The sequence below is a fragment of the Megachile rotundata genome, chromosome 12, assembly GCF_050947335.1.
Source record: "Megachile rotundata isolate GNS110a chromosome 12, iyMegRotu1, whole genome shotgun sequence".
Taxonomy (NCBI): Eukaryota; Metazoa; Arthropoda; class Insecta; order Hymenoptera; family Megachilidae; genus Megachile; species Megachile rotundata.
In genome coordinates, this window is record NC_134994.1 from 10,785,658 (window position 1) to 10,809,434 (window position 23,777).

The 23,777-nt window shown below is 40.5% G+C and overlaps 1 protein-coding gene across 7 annotated transcripts in view; it reads right to left on the reverse strand.

Annotated features, from left to right (window-relative positions):
- The window catches only part of LOC100879920 (cell adhesion molecule Dscam2), a 234,992-nt gene that overhangs the window by 37,261 nt on the left and 173,954 nt on the right, over positions 1–23,777 (reverse strand). For all 7 annotated transcript variants that reach the window (XM_076537965.1, XM_076537962.1, XM_076537969.1 and 4 more), the window contains one exon: positions 10,711–11,036. In XM_076537965.1, coding sequence (XP_076394080.1) covers positions 10,711–11,036 — 326 coding nt within the window. The remainder of the gene's footprint in view (positions 1–10,710; positions 11,037–23,777) is intronic.

The following is a 23,777-nucleotide window of genomic DNA, read 5'->3' on the forward strand; positions in this document are numbered from 1 at the left end:
AAAGTTCTGGGACTTTGGAACTTTCATGTTCCGTAATTTAGGATGTTTAGGACTTTCATACATTGCCATCTTGGTGCTCTTCCAGTTTGGGATCCTGACATTTTTGGTCTGAGACTGGGAGGTTTGAAATTTTAGTATTTTTTTAGTTTAGGACTTTAGCTTCTTAGGATTAGTGAGTTTTGGAATTTTTGGTTTACAAGATTGTAGATTCTTGAAATTTTAGCATCCTGGAATTTTTTAAATTTTGAAGTCATGTCAGCTTCGAAGCTTTTGTACTCAAAGACTATGAAATTTTTCAAGCCTAAATGACAATAAGATTTGAGAAATTTTCTTTAAATCAAGTAATTTTTTAAACTTAATCTAAAATGCGTAGTCCTTGATAATTTCGTAAGAGCATTGCATAAAATCGCGATAGTTTGTCAAGAATGAGAGCCGCTGCATAACGTTTTGTAATCGTAACATAACACGAGAAGCTCGTTAGGAGATTTATTTCACCTGCACACTCGCATGCAAATGAACCCGAAGTTGAACTTTGTTGGTAAGCTTAAAAAATTGATGCTTTAATACCCTCCTCGAATTTCCGCTCTGTTTCGAAAACTTGAACAAAGTAACGATATTGCAAGGTATCCTTTGATCTCCGTAGAATATCGTATCAGTATTATGAAAGACTAGGGGCTCCCGTATCGATAGTAATTACTCTTAGCCGGTCGATGGAAGCTTTTGATAGGAAAGTTTGCTTCTGGATGATTCGGTGATACACGCATCGTAGTTTGGAACGCCGGTGGAAAAGGCTTAACGCGTTCAGACGCAACGGTACAGATAGCGAACGATCAAGCTTGGGAATAACGGTAAATCGAACGTCCTGTTGGGTATTTCATCGTCTACCTTCGAAAGCTTAATTGCTTCCGGGTCGCGCGGTCATCTCCCTTTGATCAGTTCACCGGCTTCTCTGATTTATCATTAACGAGAATCGTTCTCGGTAAACGGGCTGCGGCAAACAGTTTAACGGCGTACCGGGCTACAGAAGTTAATGCGGGGGGCGGTAATAAATTGCATGGAAATACGAAATATTACTATATCAGATATAATAAAAATATATATAATAAAAACTAACTTAAAACATTTGTATAATAAAAACTAACCTAACTGATCCGTATGACAGAACCTAACTACCAGACGTGCATAATAAAAACTAACCTAACTGATCTGTACGACAAAACCTAACTATCAGACGTGCATAATAAAAACAAACCTAACAGACACAAGTAATAAAATCTAACCCAACAGATACATATAGTAAAATCTAACCTAACAGATACATATTAAAACCTAATCTAACAGGCGTGTATAATAAGAACTAACCTAGCAGATACATGTAATAAAACTTAACCTATCAGACTCGTATAATAAGAACTAACCTACGAGACACATGCAATAAAACCTAACCTACCAGACTTGCATAATAAAAACTAACCTATCAGATTCGTATGACAAAACCTAACTATCAGACGTGCATAATAAGAACTAACCTAACAGACACATGTAATGAAACCTAACACAACAGATACATATAGTAAAACCTAACCTAACAGATACATATTAAAACCTAACCTAACAGGCGTGTATAATAAGAACTAACCTAGTAGATACATGTAATAAAACTTAACCTACCAGACTCGTAAAATAAGGACTAACCTACGAGACACATGCAATAAAACCTAACCTACCAGACTTGTATAATAAAAACTAACCTATCAGATTCGTACGACAAAACCTAACTAACAGACTTGTATAATAAAAACTAACCTAAGAGATCTGTATAATAAAACTTACCTAATAGACTCATATAATGAAACCTAACCTAACAGACTTGTATAATAAAAACTAACCTATCAGATTCGTATGACAAAACCTAACAGACTTGTATAATAAAAATGAACCTGAAAGATTTGCATAACAAAAACTTATCTAATAAGACCTTACTTAATAAGATAACAACTAACCTACAAGATCTGTATAAAAAATACTTACCTAACAGACTCATATAATAAAACCTAACCTAACAGACTTGTATCACAAAAGCTAACCTAACAGATTCCTGCGACAAAACCTAACTAACAGACTTGTATAATGAAATCTAACCCAAAAGATCTGCGTAACAAAAACTTACCCAATAAACACTTACCTAATAAGAAAAACTTGCCTAAAAATATATTAACTTAATATCCAAGCAATAATAAAATTTTATTTGAAATATTTAAATATGAAAACCTAACCTAATGTGTCTAAAACCTGCAGCACTGCAATTAGTTTGAATATTTGAACGAAGTCGTGATACCATCGTTAAGTCGTTAAATATCGATAAGATATCGGTCAGACGCGCTGGGACACGTTGATCCAGTATAGCAAGTAAATGCAGTGGCCTAGTGGCATTTCCATATGTATATCAAACCGCTTAACCGATCGGCGAAGCAGTCCTTTGATCTCTCCGGGAATTCGTCTTATGTATTATTGAAGAGGGTCGTTTATCCGGCCAGTGGGAGAAGCGTCGTCGTCGACGACGAATCAGCGTTCTGATTACCGGACGACACATCGATAGATATGTGTACACGTGTAGGGAACCACACACACATACAGGAGGTACACTTTGAACGTCGTTCGCGTATCGTGACCAGCCCTGCGGACATGAATTTTGAAAGCGTTTCGTGCGTCAAAGGATCGGAAAAGATTCCTGGGGCATATCGGGCGTGATCGGTGAAAAAGGAGGACACGCTCTTTTCTAGGCTTCACGACTGGAAGGAGCGCAATAAACGAGGTCGAGGATATTTATATTCAAGTTTCAAGCTGGAAAGACGATTTGCTGCGGCGCGAACTCGACGGAGAAATTCGTCGACGAGGAACGGTGTGTTGAATCGAACTCTCAGCCATTAAATATTGCCGGAAAGGGTTGGGGGAGAGTTGCTCTCACCCTGACTGGCTTTTGTTCAACGGTCCAAAGGAAACTTTCTTTCAAACCGAAGACCGTTTTAAATATCCTTTGATACGATATTCAGCCGGGGAAGCGAAGGAATTGCAAGTAAGATGCGCAAGGATGACGCCTTTAAGTGCGACCCGACTACCTGGCGAAATAAGGCGATTCCTTCCTCATCGTTGTTGTCCTTTTCTGAGATTCTGCGGACTTGTGGTTGAGATTTTGGGGATTTGGGAGTTTGGAAACCTGGAGGATGTTTGATATTGTGGATATTGTGGAGGACGCTTGAAGATTTGGAGAGTTTTGAATTTGGGAGATGTAGGGTTAGGGGTTTGGGATTTGGAGGGTGTAGGAATTTAGAGATGTGAGAAGTTAGGGGTTTGGAATTTGGAGGGTGTAGGAGTTTGGAGATATGAGAAGTTAGGGGTTTGGGATTTGGAGGGTGTAGGAATTTAGAGATGTGAGAAGTTAGGGGTTTGGGATTTGGGGGGTGTAGGAGTTTGGAGATTTGAGAATTCTGTGAAATAAAATTTGGGGATTTGGGAATTGGGGACATGGGAATTTGAATGTGTAGAAATTTGGGGACTCGGAAATTTTAGAATTTGGGAATTGGAACATGTGGAAATTGAGGGATGTAGAAATTTGGATATGTGAGAAATTGGGGATATGGAAATTTGGAGATGTGAGAAGTTGGGGGTTTGGGATTTTGGGGGTGTAGGAATTTAGAGATGTGAGAAGTTAGGGGTTTGGGATTTGAGGGGTGTAGAAATTCGGAGAAGTGAGAATTCTGTGAAATAAAATTTGGGGATTTGAGAATTAGGGACGTGAGAATTTAAATGTGTAGAAATTTGGGGATTCGGAAATTTTAGAATTTGGGAATTGTACCATGTGGAAATTGGGGGATGTAGAAATTTGGATATGTGAGAAATTGGGGATATGGAAATTTGAAGATGTGAGAAGTTGGGGATGTGGTAATTTGGACATGTGAGAAGTTGAGGATATGGGATATTGGAGGTATAGAAATTTGGAGATGCAACGATTTTGATAAATAAAATTTTGGGGATGTGAGGCCTTCAGTAATCTGACAATTAGAATATCCTCAAATTTAGACATCAAAACAGTCTTTGATCTCCAAAAAAAAGAACAGATGCACAGAGACCCACGAAGTTAACCGTGCGATGAAAAAAAAGTGTCACGATGCTTCTATCTCTTGTCTCCCTCTTCCGTCATCACCCCACGTTGACGCGTTTATGTTACCGATATGGAGTGCAATACACGTTTCATCCTCTCGAAACGAGCGACGAGCGAATCCGGGGGTAGAATAAAGAAAATTACGACAGAGTCGCAGAAAAATGGGTCATAAATACTTCTAAATTTCGTGCATCATCTGCAGTAACGTTCGAAGATCGATGCGTGTTCGTAGGCGGAATTATACGAATCGTTAATGGTATAACGGTGTCGGCGGTGATTATATTAGAGCTCGCGCGTTATCCTTTAAAAGCATTTGTACCTACGACGCTTTCAATAAGCTTATTGGTTCGTAACGAAGCAGATTCTTTTATCGGTGATTTTTTATCGTGTTCGAAAAGTACTCGTTACTTCTGCTCGCGATTATAGCCGAATGTACCTTGGGAACTGGAACGGAGATCGATCGGAACATTAATTTCTGCGGTCGGACAATGAGAATTTAAATTCTTCCTTGTATAATACTGTCCTCTGAAATGGCAACTTTTATGGAGAGGAAAAATTGGATAATAGAATTTCATTTTAGAGATAACTGGAAATTGACGCACTAGGTGCGTCATATATATGTTAGACTACATCCTTATTTTAATTTCTATAAACTATCTCTAAATACAAGAAAACTATCGACTCAATATATCTTACATTCAGATGTAACAATATTAATATTAATAAATTATGATCACCCACATGACTCACCAGGTGCGTCATATATATGTTACCTTATATCACCACATCCTTATTTTCACTTCTATAAACTATCTCTGAATACAAGAAAACTATCGACACTATATATCTTACATCCAGGTCTGATAATATTAATATTAATAAATTATGATCACCCATATGACTCACCAGGTGCGTCACGTTTAAAAAAAAGTAACATACACACATGTTTATGCCGCAACATTGCAGTAGTTCTAAAGTCATTTTTATGGTGATTGCTTCAAAAAGTGCTGATTCAAAGATTCAGGAAACAAAGGATCGAATTAATGGGGTAGATGGTAGAACACACGAATGCTTTTAATAAAGTCAGGACTACGTTAATGGAAAGGTTGGGGTTAAAATGGCGGCCAATATACGAGATAGAATCCGTCCGCAATAATCGTTTCTTTGCTGATGACTGCAAAAGTTATGCGAAAAGCTTCCGGTGAATGAACGCTATTTCATTGGTTCCGTTTTACGACCCGTTCGCTCCGTCTCTAGACCGTTTTCCAATCTTTAAGTCCGTTCTTTAATATACCCAGCCACCATTTTCACGAGAAGATCTCATAGCAATCTCCTAGCAGTTTTCCATCGAACGAGCTACAAACAAACGTGACCTACGTGTACCAATACAACAATGACGGAACAATGCTGTCGTTGAAACAATGCCGAGTCTCTGTAATCAAACGTCAAACACCACGTGACAAGTTTGAAAATTTGCCTGAAAATTGAATTATAACGCCGAAGCGTGGCTGGATTAACGCGTTTCCACCCCCTTTGACATTTCGTTTCAAACGTTATTAATTATTCCGCTTTGCATGGCCAATCGACGCGACGGTTAATACCCTTACAAACACGGAGGTCAAATATTCGATCCGTTGTTTTGACGTGTTTGGAGGAAGCGCGATTGGACGAGGAAAATCTTTGTATGAATTTATGAAGGTTTTTAGGTGCTGGAATTTTACGCTTTTAGATTCTTTTTGTGAAATTCTAGGTTTTGAGGTTTTCAAGTTCCAAAATTTGTACGTTCACAAATTCCCAGCTCCCCAAATTCCAAAATTTCCAAATTTCTACGTCCCCAAATTCCCAACCTTCCAAATTTCAAAATTTCCAAATTTCTACGCCTCAAAATTCCCAGCTCCCCAAATTCTAAAATTCCCAAAATTCTACGCTTCCAAATTCCCAGCTCCCCAAATTCCAAAATTCCCAAAATTCTACGCTTCCAAAATCCCAGCTCCCAAATTTCAAAATTCCCAAAATTCTACGCCCCCAAATTCCGAAATTCTCAAATTTCTACGTCCTCGAATTCCCAACTCCCCAAATTCCAAAATTCCCAAATTTCTACGCTTCTAAATTCCTCTCCCCAAATTCCAAAATTCCCAAAATTCTACGCCCCCAAATTCCCACCTCCCCAAATTCCAAAATTCCTGAATTTCTACATCCCCAAATTCCCAACCCTCCAAATTCCAAAATTCCCAAATTTCTACGCTTCCAAATGCCCAGCTCCCCAAATTTCAAAATTCCCAAAATTCTACGCCCCCAAATTTCAAAATTCCCAAATTACTACGTCCCCAAATTGCCAACTCCCCAAATTCCAAAATTCCCCATTCCTACCTCCCCACCTACCCTCTTCAAACCCAAATCTATTCATACTAAAATTAAAACGTCATCCAAACTAAATATCTGAAAACCCCAATTCCTAATTCAATAACTTTTATCCCAGACAAGATTTTGTTTCATAAAATTTAATTCCAGTCATATCATCCAATAACTCGAATTTATTGCTTTAATTATTCGGAGTCACATTTCGAGACGTAAATAATTCATTCCTTATTTATGTATATCCCGTATCAAATTCGGGACATTAAATTATTGAATCTTTCTACAAACAGAGAAATTCAATTTATAACGAATTTACGTGACGATATTGGAATAAAAGTTCAAATATTAAGAAACGTTATTGCGCTCTCAAAATGGCGCTCCAGGCTGTTACCGAATATACGACGTTGACCATACGCAAGTCGCCATACGAGAGCTGTATCGATAGAAGACACGGTTCAATAACTCTCAGATCGAAGAATCGTTACGGATCGATCGTGCTTCCAGGCTGTTCTCCGCACAATGCTCTTTCGTGGCAGGCAACATCGCGTACACAATTAACGGAGCTTGTTAAAAGATCAAAGAAGTTACGAAGAACTCGCAGTTCCGTCGAGGCCGTCGAGCTACCCAGTCTACTAATTAACGGAAGTTAATACTAATTAATAGGAGCGTCTGATTCACGACAAGAAACGCGTGCTCGTTACTGGGCATATTTACGCCATAAAGCCTTAGCTAAGTTCTGTTTGGGGCGTTCGCAAGATTTCTACAGGACGAGACGTTGTCCTCGCTCTATCGTGTTTACCCTAACTCGATCCTCAATTATCCGCATCGGTGCGAATTAGTCGACGTTTCGCTCTCGCAAAGTCGGCGCGAATTTATTCGACGAAACTACTCGCGCTCGCCGCTCGCGTACAGACGCCACCTGAAAAGCTGCTCGCCGAACGGAAACGGGAATATCTCGTCGACTTAACAAAGTCACCGTGCAACGAACCGTTAACGCTGAACACGCTCAGCCCAGCCAGTTTGCAGATCCGTTGGAAATAGAATCGACGCTCATTGAGAGCAGTTTCAGAAGCTCCGAGCTGAGGATACGGCTGGAGGAGCAGCAACGAGAAAGAAAAAAGATTAACCATGGAGGAGGTTCTCGAGTTGTTTACAAAATAGAATAAAGGAACGGTAACCTGTTGAGGTATCGGATGAAGAAAGAGAGGCTATTTATCATCGAGGATCTGCAGTAAAAGGACTACGACAGACAGTCCAGTCCTTATGGAATTTATTTACGGACGATGGAACCGTCCCGAGAGATTCGGTGCAGAATGTTTCTGTATTTGGATTTTTGTGGTAGTGGAATCTTGAGATAAAAGTCGTAGGTTTTAGATTTCGGGATTTCAGGATAGGGATGGGGGGTGATATGGAAATTTGGGAATTGGGGGATTGAAGAGGAAGGGTGGGAATTTGGATATTTGAGAATTTGGGGGTTTGAGAATTTGGGGGGTTGAGATTTGGGGATTTGAGAATTTGGAGGGTTGAGAATTGGGGATTTGGGAATTTGCAAGCTTGGGAATTGGGGATTTGGGAATTGGGGATTTGGGAATTGGAGGACTTGGGAATTGGGGGTTTCGGAATTTGGAAGCTTGGGAATTGGGGATTTGGGTATTAGGAGACTTGGGAATTGGGAGACGTGGAAATTGGGGGTTTGAGGATTTGCAAGCTTGGGAATTGGGGGTTTGGGAATTTGCAAGCTTGGGAATTGGGAGACTTGGGAATTGAGGGTTTCGGAATTTGGAAGCTTGGAAATTGGGGGTTTGGGAATTTGCAAGCTTGGGGATTGGGGGTTTGGGAATTTGCAAGCTTGGGAATTGGGAGACTTGGGAATTGAGGGTTTCGGAATTTGGAAGCTTGGGAATTGGGGGTTTGGGAATTTGCAAGCTTGGGGATTGGGGGTTTGGGAATTTGCAAGCTTGGGAATTGGGGGTTTCGGAATTTGGAAGCTTGGGAATTTGTAAGCTTGAGAATTGGGGGTTTGGGAATTTGTAAGCTTGGGAATTGGGAGACTTGGGAATTGGGGGTTTGGGAATTTGCAAGCTTGGGAATTGGGGATTTGGGAATTGGAGATTTGGGAATTTGCAAGCTTGGGAATTTGCACGCTTGGGATTTGGGGTTTGGAAATTTGGAAGCTTGGGAATTGGGAATTTGGGAATTGGAGATTTGGGAATTTGCAAGCTTGGGATTTGGGATTTGGGAATTTGCAAGCTTGGGATTTGGGATTTGGGAATTTGGAAGCTTGGGAATTCGCAAGCTTGGGAATTGGGAAGCTTGGGAATTGGGTATTTGGGAATTTGAAAGCTCGAGAATTGGGGATTTGAGAATTTCCAAGGTTGAAATTTGGGGTTTGAGAATTTGGGGACTTGAGAATCCCAACCTTGAGAATTGGGTTTTGCAAGTTTGGGACATAAGAATCTGAGAATTTATAAAACTGAGAATGCATGCACCGAAATTTGTTATTCTCTTTACAAACATCCAAATTGCAAACTGACCAAATTTGCAAAAATTCTAAGAACATCTCAAAAGCGTCCTCTAGAATACCTCCTCCATCAAACCTCCTCACTCCATCACCCTTCATCCACTTCATAATTACTTTCCTCTCCTCAAGTCACAGCAGCGAAACAAGTCACAATCAATCATAAACAGGGGTGTGAAAATTTCTCGGACGATTGAAATTACCGGTTCGCGAGACAGGAAGCCACGGAACGGATTCGTCCGTTGCGTCGTTGAAATTCAATCTACGCGAGGCAGGATGCTAACCTGTTGAGGAAGCAGACGAGATGGCGGGTGGTGGTAGGAGAGAATTTTTCAAGCGGTTCCAACAACGTGCATAAACCCGAGGAAAGTTGGCGTATCGATTAACACGAACGGGAGCCAAGAATCCTTCGCGATCGCGTCCCACTGTATCGGCGATTTAACTTCCAGCAAAGACGGATCAAAGTTGTCGCCTGAGAAGATAAAAAGGAATCGATTGGATGGTGTTATCCAATCGAGAGGAAACGGATACCTGTTGAAACTACGTACAACCGGGGATCAAGTTTTACGCGAGCTCGAAAACGACTTTCAAGCACTTTTCTAACTCTTGTGCATTATCAAAATGTCACGTACGGCGATTTAACTTGAAATGTATTGGACACGTTTATATACTATGTCTTGTTATATTCTACATTGCTATATATTATAAAAAATGTTATGTAAATGTTATGTTATAGGAAGGACTATTTATGTGCTTTAACAGGTACGGTCAGAAGGGATGTATGTAATAACACATGTTATAAGAATCGAAGACATGGATGGTTGAGGTTATGTCACATACTCGTTGCAGTCGAGTTAAAAATCTTCAGATGGATCTTACAGATGTATTTTATTTTTGCAATTATTATTTTTGTTGATCTACACTGTTATTGATGATAACAGAGATGTTATTGGTGGTAACAATAATGGAGACAGTAGAGGTTATGTCTTTGAACTAAGGGTACTGTCTTTTACGATAAATGTGTTATTGCTCTTTGAGAATTGTTCTTGTCCAAGTTATAATAATATAAAGAAGATGTACTATTAGGAATTTTTCCTCTAATTCAATTACATTTGAACTACAGCAATAAATCAGTCATTAATGATCACAGTACAGTAGTCAAAACATAATGATGTCTTCATTTTGAAAGTTAAAATGCTGTACACGTAACAGTCTAAATATGCTGTCCACACAACAGCCTAAATATACTGTCCACACAACACTCAAAATATAATGTCTACAAGCATTAAAAATACACAAAAAAGATTCGTAAAATTTTCAAAATATAAAAACCCTCAACCACCCTTCAAATACAAAAAATCTACAAAAAAATTTATTACAGCTTTCCACTACAAAAATCAGTCAAAATCCATCTGTAAAAATACAAAAATCGTACCAAAGCACATAACATTAAAAAATCGGACAAAAGCAACAACTTCATACAAAAGAGTCAACTACAAAACCCGAATAATTCGATATAATCCAAAGCCAGCGAATAACAATAAAAGTTAAGAAAATTTTGAAAAGAACCTCGAACGTTCAGCTTCTAAGAAAAAAAGGCCGTGCTTCCTTTGTAAGAGGAAAAGGTGCTTGACGCGGGTGTAAAGATCAAACGAAAGTACCGGAAACTAACCTGTTGAGGTACTAGGTGGATGGAGAGGCTGCTTATAATGGAGACCTCCAATTCGACCATCTCGGAACCGGCCGTATTGTTCGCGTGACAGACGTATCGTCCGGCGTCCTCTTGTCTGGCTGATTGTAGCACCAGCACGCCCGCTCTCGCGTAAATCCTCTCTGAATTGAAGATCATCGCCGTGCCGGTCACGGACTCGCGAAACCATAGATACATCGGGGGTGGTATTCCTTGGGAAATGCACGACAGGACGATCGTCTCGCCCGTACGGATCGGGGCTGGACTCACCCTCTCGTTGAACCTCGGTGGAACTTGTATGTGGGGATCTGCAAATCATATAATTATTTCTTCGAGATTTTTGTAATTTTAGGTTTGGTTAGGTTATTCGTATAATGAGGAATTTGGGGGGTTGGGAAATTGGAATTGTGGATTTAAGAATTTGGGGGTAGGAGAATTAGGGATTTGAGAATTTAGGGGTTTGGGAAATTGGAAATTTGAGAATTTGGGGGTTCGAGAATTGGGGATTTGAGAATTTATAAATTTGAGAATTGGGGATGTGAGAATTTGGAAATTTGGGAATTGGGGACTTGAGAATTTGGGGTATGGGAATTTGGAAATTTGAGAATTGGGGACTTGAGAATTTGGGGTATGGGAATTTGGAAATTTGAGAAGTGGGGACTTGAGAATTTGGGGTATGGGAATTTGGAAATTTGAGAATTGGGGACTTGAGAATTTGGGGTATGGGAATTTGGAAATTTGGAAAATGGGGGTGTGGAAATTTGGAGAGGTGGAAGTCTGCAAGGGTGGAGATTTGGGGATTTAGAAATTTGGGGAAGTGGGAACTTGAAAATATAGGAATTTGAAAATTTGGAAATTGGGGATGTAGAAATTTGGGAAAGTGGAAATTTGGGAAGATGGAAATTTTCAAGGGTGGAGATTTAGGAATTTAGAAATTTGGGAAAGTGGGAATTTGAGAATATAGAAATTTGAAAATTTGGAAATTTGGGAAGATGGAAATTTGCAAGGGTGGAGATTTAGAAATTTAGAAATTTGGGAAAGTGGGAATTTGAGAATATAGAAATTTGAAAATTTGGAAATTTGGAAAGGTGGAAATTTGGGAAGATGGAAATTTGCAAGGGTGGAGATTTAGGAATTTAGAAATTTGGGAAAGTGGGAATTTGAGAATATAGAAATTTGAAAATTTGGAAATTTGGGAAGATGGAAATTTGCAAGGGTGGAGATTTAGAAATTTAGAAATTTGGGAAAGTGGGAATTTGAGAATATAGAAATTTGAAAATTTGGAAATTTGGGAAGGTGGAAATTTGGGAAGATGGAAATTTGCAAGGGTGGAGATTTAGGAATTTAGAAATTTGGGAAAGTGGGAAGTGGCACAAAGGAAAGACAGTCCTAATAATTATCCTAATATTCTCCACACCCCAATTCTTTCTCCAAAGAGCTAAATACAGCAGGAACAAATTTAAGCAACTCTGTATTCATACATATCTTGGTTTTATGTCACACATAAATAAGTCTTCATAAAAAGTTTTATATTTCAATTATTATGTCTGTACGAAGATAACGAAAAGCTGCGAGTAAACTTGTCCCAAGAAATTGAGAACAGTAAACGTTTTCGGTACGATTCCACGAAGAATAGGTTACAATAAACTTGAAGAACTCTTCGTTACGTTTGTTAAACCCATTTCCGTATACTTCCGGCTAAAACCGTGACCCTATTTTGTCTGCAAACTTTATGCCATAAAATCTGCTACTGGATTTCGTAATAAGACAAGTAGTCTCTTATTTACATATAGTCTTTTATTTAGAGCCATGTATAATTTAAAGAATACTCCAAATACATTCTTAGAATACCTCAAAAAAATAATTATTACTATAAGCACCAAATTGTCAAATTTACTGTGTCGTAAATAATGAATTACTATGGAGTAAATAATGAATTTGCAAGGACTATACTCCTAGGACCAAACATCCTTGTAAACGTATCCATTACAAATGTTTGATGACTAGAATAGAATCGACAACGTTCATCAAACTTCCGTGTCGAATTGCAGGCCAGTAAAAATTAGACGAACAATCGGAACGCTGCGCCGGCGAACAAAACGTTCCGCTTTAAAGCTCTGACCGAAAACTCGATGGATCCATTCTGAACCGGTTAACCGGCTAAACGGTTGGATTCCCGCCGATGAACAGGGAAAATGGAGAAAAGCTCGCTGTGGGAAACTGGAAATTGATATGTTATTTCAAAGTTCGCGCGAGAAACTTTTATGCGTGTTTTTTGACTCGATCCTGTTTGCGTATCTGGGATCTCTTTTTTTGAGGAGAGGGATTAGGCTTCATCGGCCATGCAAATTTCGACGTTTGGTGGTTTTTATGCTTGCAAAGTTGGGAATTTAGGATGTGGAGGGTTTGGTATTTGGGGATTTGGGATTTGCAAGGTTGGGAGTTGGGGATTTGGGAATTGGGGGACTTGGGAATTGCGGATTTGGGAATTGGGAGACTTGGGGATTGGGCATTTGGAGATTTGCACGGGTGGGAATTTGGGGATTTGGGAATTGGGGGACTTGGGAATTGGGGATTTGGAAATTGGGGGACTTGGGAACTGGGGATTTGAGAATTTGCAAGCTTGGAAATTGGGGATGTGGGAATTTGCAAGCTTGGGAATAGGGGATGTGGGAATTCGGAAGCTTGGGAATAGGGGATGTGGGAATTTGCAAGCTTGGGAATTGGGGATGTGGGAATTTGCAAGCTTGGGAATAGGGGATGTGGGAATTTGCAAGCTTGGGAATAGGGGATGTGGGAATTCGGAAGCTTGGGAATTGGGGATGTGGGAATTTGGAAGCTTGAGAATTGGGGATGTGGGAATTTGCAAGCTTGGGAATAGGGGATGTGGGAATTCGGAACCTTGGGAATTGGGGATGTGGAAATTTGCAAGCTTGGGAATAGCGGATGTGGGAATTTGGAAACTTGGGAATTGGGGATTTGGGAATCTGAAAGCTTGGGAATTGGGGATCTAGGAATTTGGAAGCTTGGAAATTGATGATTTGAAAATTTGCAAAATTGGGATTTGGTGCCTGAGATTTTGGAGACTTGGAGACTACACAATTTCTCATCCATACTGCATTAAACCACCCAGTCCAAAATTCAAGGAGCTCAGTGTCCACAAGGAGCTTTAACCAATGAATCCTAACGATACGATTCTCCCAGCAATTTCTCTGCAGTCCATCGTTACAATCGAAATACATTTCGAATGTCCTGTTCCTCTAAAATGAAATCTCCACGGACCAGTCGAGAAAGGGACAAAGAACCAGGTATCAATTTTTCACGGTCGCGTAAAACCTCCTTTTGTTCCTGTTACGTATTACTCGAGTTAGTACGGCCGCGCAAATTTACATTTCTTCTCTTTCCACTCTCGTTTAGTATATAACTTCCACATTACTTTCCCGCTTTAATTACGCGTCAGGAACAATCGCGTGGCTTACCTACGATTCTCATGATTAATTCGCGAGCGACGACCGTATTTATCTTGTAAAATGTAAAGCCATCGCCGCGAAACGTTTTGACAACTTCAACGTTCATAAATGTTCTAAAGAATTGGTGGCATTCAAATATTGACATTTCGACACGATAGAATCGCGTACTTTTTTTGCTCTTTCGCAGCTGCTCCGTTATTGTTAATTCGACGATAAATATTAACTGTGACTCGTAACAGTGCGCCATTGATCGCGGACGATCGATCACGCGTTTAATAACTCGGGATATACGTACAAACGTGGATGCTATTTATCCTCGCGTCTACTCGACGCTACGAGAGGATGTAGCGATGTTTCGTTCCATCAAACAAGCGGTCGATGGAAGCCGTCATCCAATTTACCGGAATCTTGACTGTCTAATGGCGGCCGAAAATAATGGACGTTTCACTCCTGTTTCGCCTATGATTAAACGACGAATGGCGGGCCATAAAACAACACAGGGCCAATTTTGCTCTGCAAACTTTTGTTGTAGGTCACGTTACTCACACGTTTATGACTTTGCAAGACTCATTTACATTGTACATTCATTCATTTTATTCAATGTTAGTCATTTTGGTTTAGATTAAGGTTTAGATTAAGCTGTTAGATTAAGGTATTTTACAGAAACATGCATCATTTCTGTAGTGAAATATAGGTCAAAATATTGGAGACATTTAACATTGAATTCTATGTAAAAATTATGAACACAATTTTTATGATAGCTCCTCCAGTTTTTTCATTATACTTCCTCATAAAAAGTTTTATTATTCAAATATGAATAATAGCATGATTTTGTTATAAAACTACACAGCGTTCAATACGAGATGTGTATGAGAACACATATAATTTTTAATGGCTGTGCGATTTCTCACACATGTGTTCATAATATAGGTTCTCTGACTGTAAACGTCCATTGCTAAATATTTATAAAAATGGCAAAACGAGGTACAAAAATATTCTTCAGAACTTATAAAGCTTTCTCAACAGCTAAAATACAAGTTTCGAAATTTGACATGTTTTAAAAAATATTGAGTTTTAACTTCGTACTTTAGGTAATTAATATATTAAGGTTTTAATATGAAACGTTTAGAAGATGTACAAAAGGGGTTGAAATATAAAGTATTGGGTCACAACTGACCCGGGTTAACCGAACGGGACGTTTGCCGAAAGATTGTCGTCACATCGGAGCTTTTTACGTCCGCACTATTTCATAATGGCGCACTTGCTTTGTCTGGCCGGCGTTATTATTGTAATTTAAGCTGATGGCGTATTGATCGTTGCTTGCCTCTATCTCTCACGCACTCACTCTCCCGCAGCCTCTCAAATTGTCCCTCTTTCTCTCTCCAGCACGCTATTTCTCTCGCTTGTGCAATTCCAGTTGCCATATTCCAGCAACGCCCCGCCACCACACCCTTGTTCATACCGGCGCTCGTTGCACCGGCTCGTGCATATGTACGGCTCGAAACTTTTTATGCCATTTACATCCGACTTACGCCTGAACGTCGGTGTCGTTCCCGTTGACGTTGACCGGCGTTGGAAAAATACAACGGAAAAAAAAATTGACGGCCGTTAGTTCGTCGGTCAATCGATGCTCGAATTGAAAAAACGAAACGGGAGAAACAAAGGGTTCGTACGTCGATTGCTCTAACGACGAGTAATTCGCGTTTTTATTTCTGTTTCTTTCGATCGGATGCATTTTTAACTCTGCCGACTGGATTTAAAGTCGCTAATTAAACGCACTAATTGGCCTGAACGCGAGCAGTCGGTATTAGAAACGAGCGAAGCATGGTTTCACGCAGAAACGGACGGATTCGAACGAGAGCGTTTAAAAAGCAAGAAAAAAAAGAGAGAACGAAGGAAAAGAGAGAACCGAGCGAATACTCTTGTCAAACAGAGAGAGCATCGTTCGTGGGAGTTAAAAAACTTAAACAAGGGAGAGAAGTTTAATTAATAGCCGCAGAGGCAAGTGATTTCTAAGTACACAAACTCGACCAGGCTGAGCAGGAAGGGCACTCGTCCAGCGGGCGCGAGCACGATATTTAAACGGCACAGAAAGCGAACAGACAGCGGTGCTCGAACATCTTGATATCCTTTGAAGCATCGCTCATTGACTGGGTAATCCAGAGGCTGTTCCTCGTCGCGCTCGATCCTGGGGGCACGTGAAACGCCCCGGTGCGGGCGACGAGGAGACGCGAGGAAAAGTGCAGGACCGAAGGGAGCGGAAACCGCGCTGGAACGATGTCCAATTAAACCTTTCGAGCCGCGTCGACTCCAATTAAGACTCTATTAAATATACACCGTCCGCGTGTATCGCCGGGTAAAGCGAATTTCAAATGGCGTCGGTCTTTCTCATGTATTTACCCGGGACAAGCAACTTCACCCTGATAAACTTACCACTAATTAGCCCGTACAATGTGTCCCTTGTCGAGCGTTGCCGAGCTTTTCGCGTTCGCCTTTTGCGGCCCGAGGAATTCTTGCACGAGCCTCGTTACCGCCGTCCGTGTTACCACCTCCCCTTTCGACACCCCCCCAACCTCTAATAGTTCCTTAAACGCTCGTAACACGGCTCGCGGTGGCCTCGCGTCGAAAACGAAAGTGAGAAGAAAAAAGAGCCAAAGGGCCGAGGGTTAAAGTTCAAGTGGATTTCCTGCACCGCCTGCGACTATCGGGGAAAACGAGCGTTAAAGTTACGGCCACGGAAAAGGGTGGACACGTGCTGCACTCGGGGATTTAAAGGATTCCGGTGTACGGGATTGACCGTGTCGGGACAAACTTTCCAAACTTGCCAAATGGTTTTTTTATATTCCTCGAGATCTACACGAACTTTTAGGATTACTAGATCTTCTAGATTTCTTTATTTATTATTGCTGGATTTATAGTTTAATTTAATAGATCCCTGGATTTCTATTCCAAGATTTCTTAAATATATTCTCACACTCTGAATTTATATACGAGGGCTGTATGATAAGTACCCGTGTTTGCCGACATATGACACCACTGACAAAAAATTTGTTTACTAACATGTAGCGCCATCATTACAACGATGACTGTCAAAATTTGAAACAAATTTATCGCGTAGTTTTGTTTTGGTAGCCATTGAAAGTCATCAAATACGTGTTTATTTGCAAGCATGGAAAAAGAGCAATATCGGTCAGTGATTCGGTTCCTTTTTTTGGATGGGAAGACGTGTGAGGAGATCAAAGTTAAGTTGCATGCCGTTTATAAGGACCATGCACCTTCGATGACTACCATTAGATACTGGTTTAATGAATTTAAACGTGGCCGAACATCCGTTTTTGATGAAGAGCGCCCAGGCCGTCCGATTGAGGTGACTACGAACGATATGATTAAAAAAATCCATGATGTCGTGTTAGCAGATCGTCGAGTGAAGATCAGAGAGATTGCTGACATTGTACACATCTCAATTGAACGCGTACAAAATATCCTCCACGAAAAATTGGGCATGAGAAAGCTATCGGCGAGATGGGTGCCGCGTTTGTTGACAGCGGAGCAAAAACGAAATCGCATGACAACTTCGGAGCACTGTTTGGCCATGTTTAAGCGCAATCCGAAAGAGTTTTTACGGCGTTTTGTGACTGTTGATGAAACATGGATTCATCATTACACACCAGAAATGAAACAGCAATCAAAGCAGTGGATTTCACAAGGCGAAACTGCTCCAAAGAAGGCGAGAACAGTTCCATCGGCTGGAAAAGTCATGGCCACCGTTTTTTGGGACTCACGAGGTATCATTTTCACCGATTACTTGGAGAAAGGAAGAACAATCACGGGGCAGTACTATGCTGATCTTTTAGAACGATTCAATGCTGAACTGATGAAAAAACGGCCCCACTTGACGAAGAAAAAAGTCCTTTTTCATCACGATAACGCACCTGCTCACTCGTCCGCAATAGCCACAGCAAAACTGGAGGAATTACGATACGAATTACTGCCTCACCCACCCTATTCCCCAGATTTGGCTCCCTGTGATTTCTTCTTGTTTCCAAACATGAAGAAATGGCTTGGTGGAAAGCGATTTTCATCAGACGAAGAAATCATCGCCGAAACGGAGGCCTATTTTGCGGAGTTCGACAAAACATATTTTTTGGATGGCTTGAAAAAGTTAGAATATCGCTGGACTAAATGTATCGAGCTGAAAGGAGACTATGTTGAGAAATAAATAAAAAAAATTTTCTTTTTAATGCGTTTTCTTGTCTAACACGGGTACTTATCATACAGCCCTCGTATGTATATCAATCTTTATACTTCGATCTCTATATCTAGTTCTTTAGACGTATCTATGTATTCTTACACCTTGAGGTACCTATTTTATGTATCAATAGATTTCAGCATGTTCAACGCTGGATCATTGTATCTCAAGATATGAGTATTTTACACTCTTATATTTTGAATGCTTGTGTCCTGAATCTTTGTGAGTCAAATCCCTATGTCCTGAATCCAAATGTCTCAAATCGTAACATCTTAAAGTCCGAATGTCCCAAGTACCAATGTCCAAAACTTCAATATCTGAAACTCTAACGTCCCAAGTTCCAATATCTCAAAACCCTATGTCCCAAATCCCACATATGCCAAATCCCACATATGGCAAATCCCACATATGCCAAATTCCACATATGGCAAATCCCACATATGCCAAATCCCAGATATGACAAATCCCACATATGGCAAATCCCGCATATCCCAAATCCCACATATGCTAAATCCCACATATCCCAAATCCCACATATCCCAAATCCCACATATCCCAAATCCCACATATTCCAAATCCCACATACCCCAAATTCCACACATCCCAAATCCCACACATCCCAAATCCCACACATCCCAAATTCCACACATCCCAAATCCCACACATCCCAAATCCCACATATCCCAAATCCCACATATCCCAAATCCCATATATCCCAAATCCCACATATCCCAAATCCCACACATCCCAAATGCCACACATCCCAAATTCCACACATCCCAAATCCCACACATCCCAAATCCCACATATCCCAAATCCCAATATCCTAAATCCCTCTACACCAACCCCTAACTCTCTCCAACCTCAAATCTCCAGATCCCCTGATCACCAAGATCCCAAACTCCGCACCACCCTAGCTTCCACACCTCCCTAACATAAAATTCGAATCCGCAGAGAACATCGACAGCAACAGAGCCTGGAAACTTGCAAAAGCCTCGAAGCTGTATGGTACCGACTCGAAAGGACATTCGAGTTGTTCGTCGCTAAGGGTAGACTGAGAGGAGCAGAGTTATTTAGCGGATCGTTCAGGCTTCATTAATTAGTTAGCAAGACGAGCTTCTGCGTTAATTGTAGCTATATTACCGGCAACCGTATCACGTCGTTGACTAATTACGTCATCGAAGCGGCAGCCTCTCAAACCGATGGAGCACATAGGTAATTTAATGCCAGTCGCTGATTGCGCTTCAGAATTCAGGTCACAACGCGCAACACCCGAGCGCAATTTGCGCTCGCAGAACGTGCATGTACGTGTTGCCACGCGTATCGCCCAACCGCAATTCCGGATAATTATAATTCCTTGATTTATAGGAATAGACGGTCGCTGGGCGAACATTGCATTCGCGTAAAGAGGACTTTTGTTTGGAATTGGTACGGATATTCTATCTTTGTTGGAGCCGCTATTATTGCACGGTTCTGACACAGTTTGCATTTGGAACTTCCCGTAATAACGTTTTCCTAGAAATATCTGAGAGATGATCAGACCATCTATTTTTAATACTCGAACTACCGCATTTTTAACTGTATGAACATTTTTTGAAATACTTATTTTAATACTTAGTTGATTTAAACACTTATTTGGTGAAAGTTACTTGAATATTTATTTGATGTTTTATGAATATTTGATAAAAGGTTTTTTGAATTTATTAATCTAATTCACATGTACCGGTAATTTCTGGTGGCAGTTTACGCTCGAGAAGAGGTTATGTCTTACGTAGTTAGATCGAGAATGTAGTTGGGATTTGACTCGTTTCGTAGCATCAAAATTACCAGATATCGGGTAAGGTGGCGAGAGGGAAACACTCGAACAAAGCTGTAACTCAGCGAGAATATTAGATTAGAAGGCTGCTGGTGAAAATGAAGATTTATCGCGGGCGAGGTTGCTCGAAGGAAACCGCTCGCGAAAGCTCGCCTTTGGGATCGTAGGCGAGCTCAACGTCGGAACTAACGTGTTCCGGATAGAAAATGATGTTTCATGGCTATGTTACGGGAGATGTATGCGATAAAATCTTTTAATCCTCCGTGAAACATACCAAAGGATTTCTTATCGTAAAACTGAAACGCCATATTTAAGCGTCTCTCTCGTTGTATTGAAATATTTTAACTCGTTTGTTTCCTCGATGTTATTGCACATTAGCTTTCATGCATTTCCGGATCCGCTAATCCATTCATCCAAAGCGTTATCCACTTTTAAGAACGGATTTACTTTTGTATTAAATCTTACATTACATCGTTTATGTAAGAAGAAATTCTGTTACAAATGTATTTCTTATTCATACAGCTTTATATTATTGTTTCACTATTTTGTTCCTTTTTTGAGGAATTTTAATATATTTTTATAGTATTGATTTTAAAGCTGTGAAGTATTTAAGGAAAAAGAAATGATCAGAAATGTTTGAAACACCTCTGCACACGATACAGCGGAAGCTATATTTTTTCAGGTAATATTTGATTTTCAGGTAACGGGATCTTCAACAAACATAACAGTATCGTCACCCGATCATATTAAAATTTCACCATCGAACATTGAGCAGTCAAACATGGCCTTTCATTCGATTCCATTGTTTCTACACAGTTGCGCATACGATAATATTTGATATCCAAGTAATATAATCCCCAACAAATGCAACCGTGTTGGTTGATTGTACACGGTAACTTTAAACGTTACTCTTCAAGGAAATATCCGGTCCAATTCCTTTCCGCATTCAGCGAGGTTCGCAAACGAGGTCGCATTTTCGTCGCGCGTTAGTCCACGTAATCCAAGAAAGGGTCATTTGCGTCGCACAATACCGGCTCCGGGCGAATCTTGCCCTTTCATCGGACACGTGTCTGCTCGTACGAAAGCTGCTTAGCATCTAATCCCGATCGTACGACGGTTTTATCGTCGACGAGTCGTTCGTCGCGAAAAAATCACAGATTAAGCTACTCCGGCGCTTAACGCGATTTCCAACGGACACACAACGCGATCCTCTCGCTATCCATTTTTCACCGGCGGAATTCTCCGGGCAACGCGATGCTAAAAAAGATTTACGGTTGAAACCGTCGACTAAAATATTCCTTCGATTTTTCGCGGCTAACAGTTTTTCGCGAAATTCGAACGAACGTAATGCGTCCCCGACGGAAGGTATTTACCCGCACACCTTTTATACGACCGTGTATCTGTATCTGTCGTTACGTAAACGCAGCCCCGGGCAAAAACGAGCGTGCGAATAAACAAACCGCTCGCGAAAATCGGGTAAAAGGACGGGCGGATTCGCGGCGCAGTTAGAACACCGGAATAGAGCGCGAAGGTGTTCCGTTGTTAAATTAACGGCTTCGTTCTACGGCTGTTGGATTAACGCGTCATATTCCGGGGATAAAGAGGGCCGGTTGAAGCGTGAAATCCAAGAAGATTGATACGCGACTCGTAACCCGGTGTAAAATTCAAAACTCACCGGGACAAATAACAGCTATAGTGAATAATGCTTCCGCGCTCAAGTATTTCTACGGAAAATGGGAAAAATAAGGTGCCATTCGTCTTCGTCAACCCACCCTTTCAGAGAGAATGCGAAACTTTGCAGATTCTTTGTCTTTTACCACTACTCAGATTTAGAATTGCATATTTTATTATTTTGTATTATGTGTATAACATATGTGTATATGTGTATATGTGTATAAGTGAATATGTGTATATGTGTAATAACATATATTGTAGAATATTATGCAAGATCAACTTGTCCATCATTTTTCAAAATCTGTAAGTTCAAACCTTCCAAAAATTACACCAAAAATCTCTGTAAATAAACTACATTTCGCAAATAGTTCATCAATACACTCCGCAAGTCCAAGCAAGAATTCATACGATGAAAAAGTTTGATCATCATAGCATAACTCAATGCTCCTCTCGCATAAATTTCAGCGAATAAGTTGAATATCAAAGTTACAGTTCAGGAGCATTCGCTGCATTCCCATTCATCCGAATGTTCAACTTACAAAATCATATTGTGTATGAATAACTCATGAAATTAGATGCACGAGTTTGAAAGCAGCTCGCAGCGAGGTACCGAAATTTCAAAGGGACCGTTTATCGCGATGATAAGCGCGCACGAATGCTGATTTATCGAGACGTTATTGAAGGTGTAAGGAGGACAAAGAAAAACAACGGGGAAGGTGCAAGAGTTAGCCGTGGACGGTATTACTTCTAAGTACTTTAAAGACTCTCCGGGAAAAATGTTGAACTTTCGGTAAATCCGTGGAATAAGGGGAGCTCCTTCGCGGCGCGCTTTTATGATACTCCGGGTGGCTTTTTTGTCGGTCAATGACGAAGATGGTCGGAGCGAAAGGGGAGATAAAGAGAAAAGCTCGCATCCGAAGAAGAAGAAGAAGAAGAGAACGGAAGGAGGGTAGATATCGTCCTATTGGAGACTCGACGAAAACGCAAAGTACAATCCACGGAGCCAGGATGCAGCCAGTCTGCGAAGCAACGTCGGCAAGAAACAATGCAGCCATCACGGCTCCAATCCCTTCGCTCGCTACCCCGCAATCTTATCGAGCTCAACCTACTTGTATCTCTCTTTTCCATTCCCTATATACCGTATACGTACGTACCGCGTCGTCATTACACGTATACCCGCGTACAATCGTCTGCGGCAACAAGGAACCGACGAATACGATGATTTGTAAGGAACTAGACAAGTAATAGCCCTCGGTGCTCTTCGAATTCCGCCCGAATTGCACCGTGCTTCCTTCGAACTCCGATTATTGGTAGTCGGGAAATTGTCTGGTTACCTTGTAGAAGATGGAGTCTGGACTGTGGTCCCTAGCCTTATCTAAACGACTCCGAGATCCGCAGAACTTCAAAATTTTCGGACTTTCAACTATTTTAACTACTTTTTAACTGCTTCTGGGAATTTGGGAATTCAAAAGTTTGATAAGTACATTGCTTTAGCGATTTATTTTTGTTAGATGAAGGAATTTGCTCTTCTCTATGGTCCTAGTCTTATCTGAACGACTGCATCGACTGATAGGGAACTTTCGAAAGTTTGGATTTGAGCATCGAGTCATTTTGTGACTGGGAACTACTTTTTACTTTGCACATTTTTCTAAAAAAATACAATAAGACGTATAATCGTCGCACCAAAAAACGAGTCCACTATCCTGAAGATGTATGAATCTTTTCGGTTTATCTTTCGAGTGAGATAGCAATAAATATTCAAAAAGTCCTAAAATGTTTAAACGTCCTGTTGAGAATAGGGGTCGTTTAAAGACGGACCATCGAAAAGCTGCGACTTTAA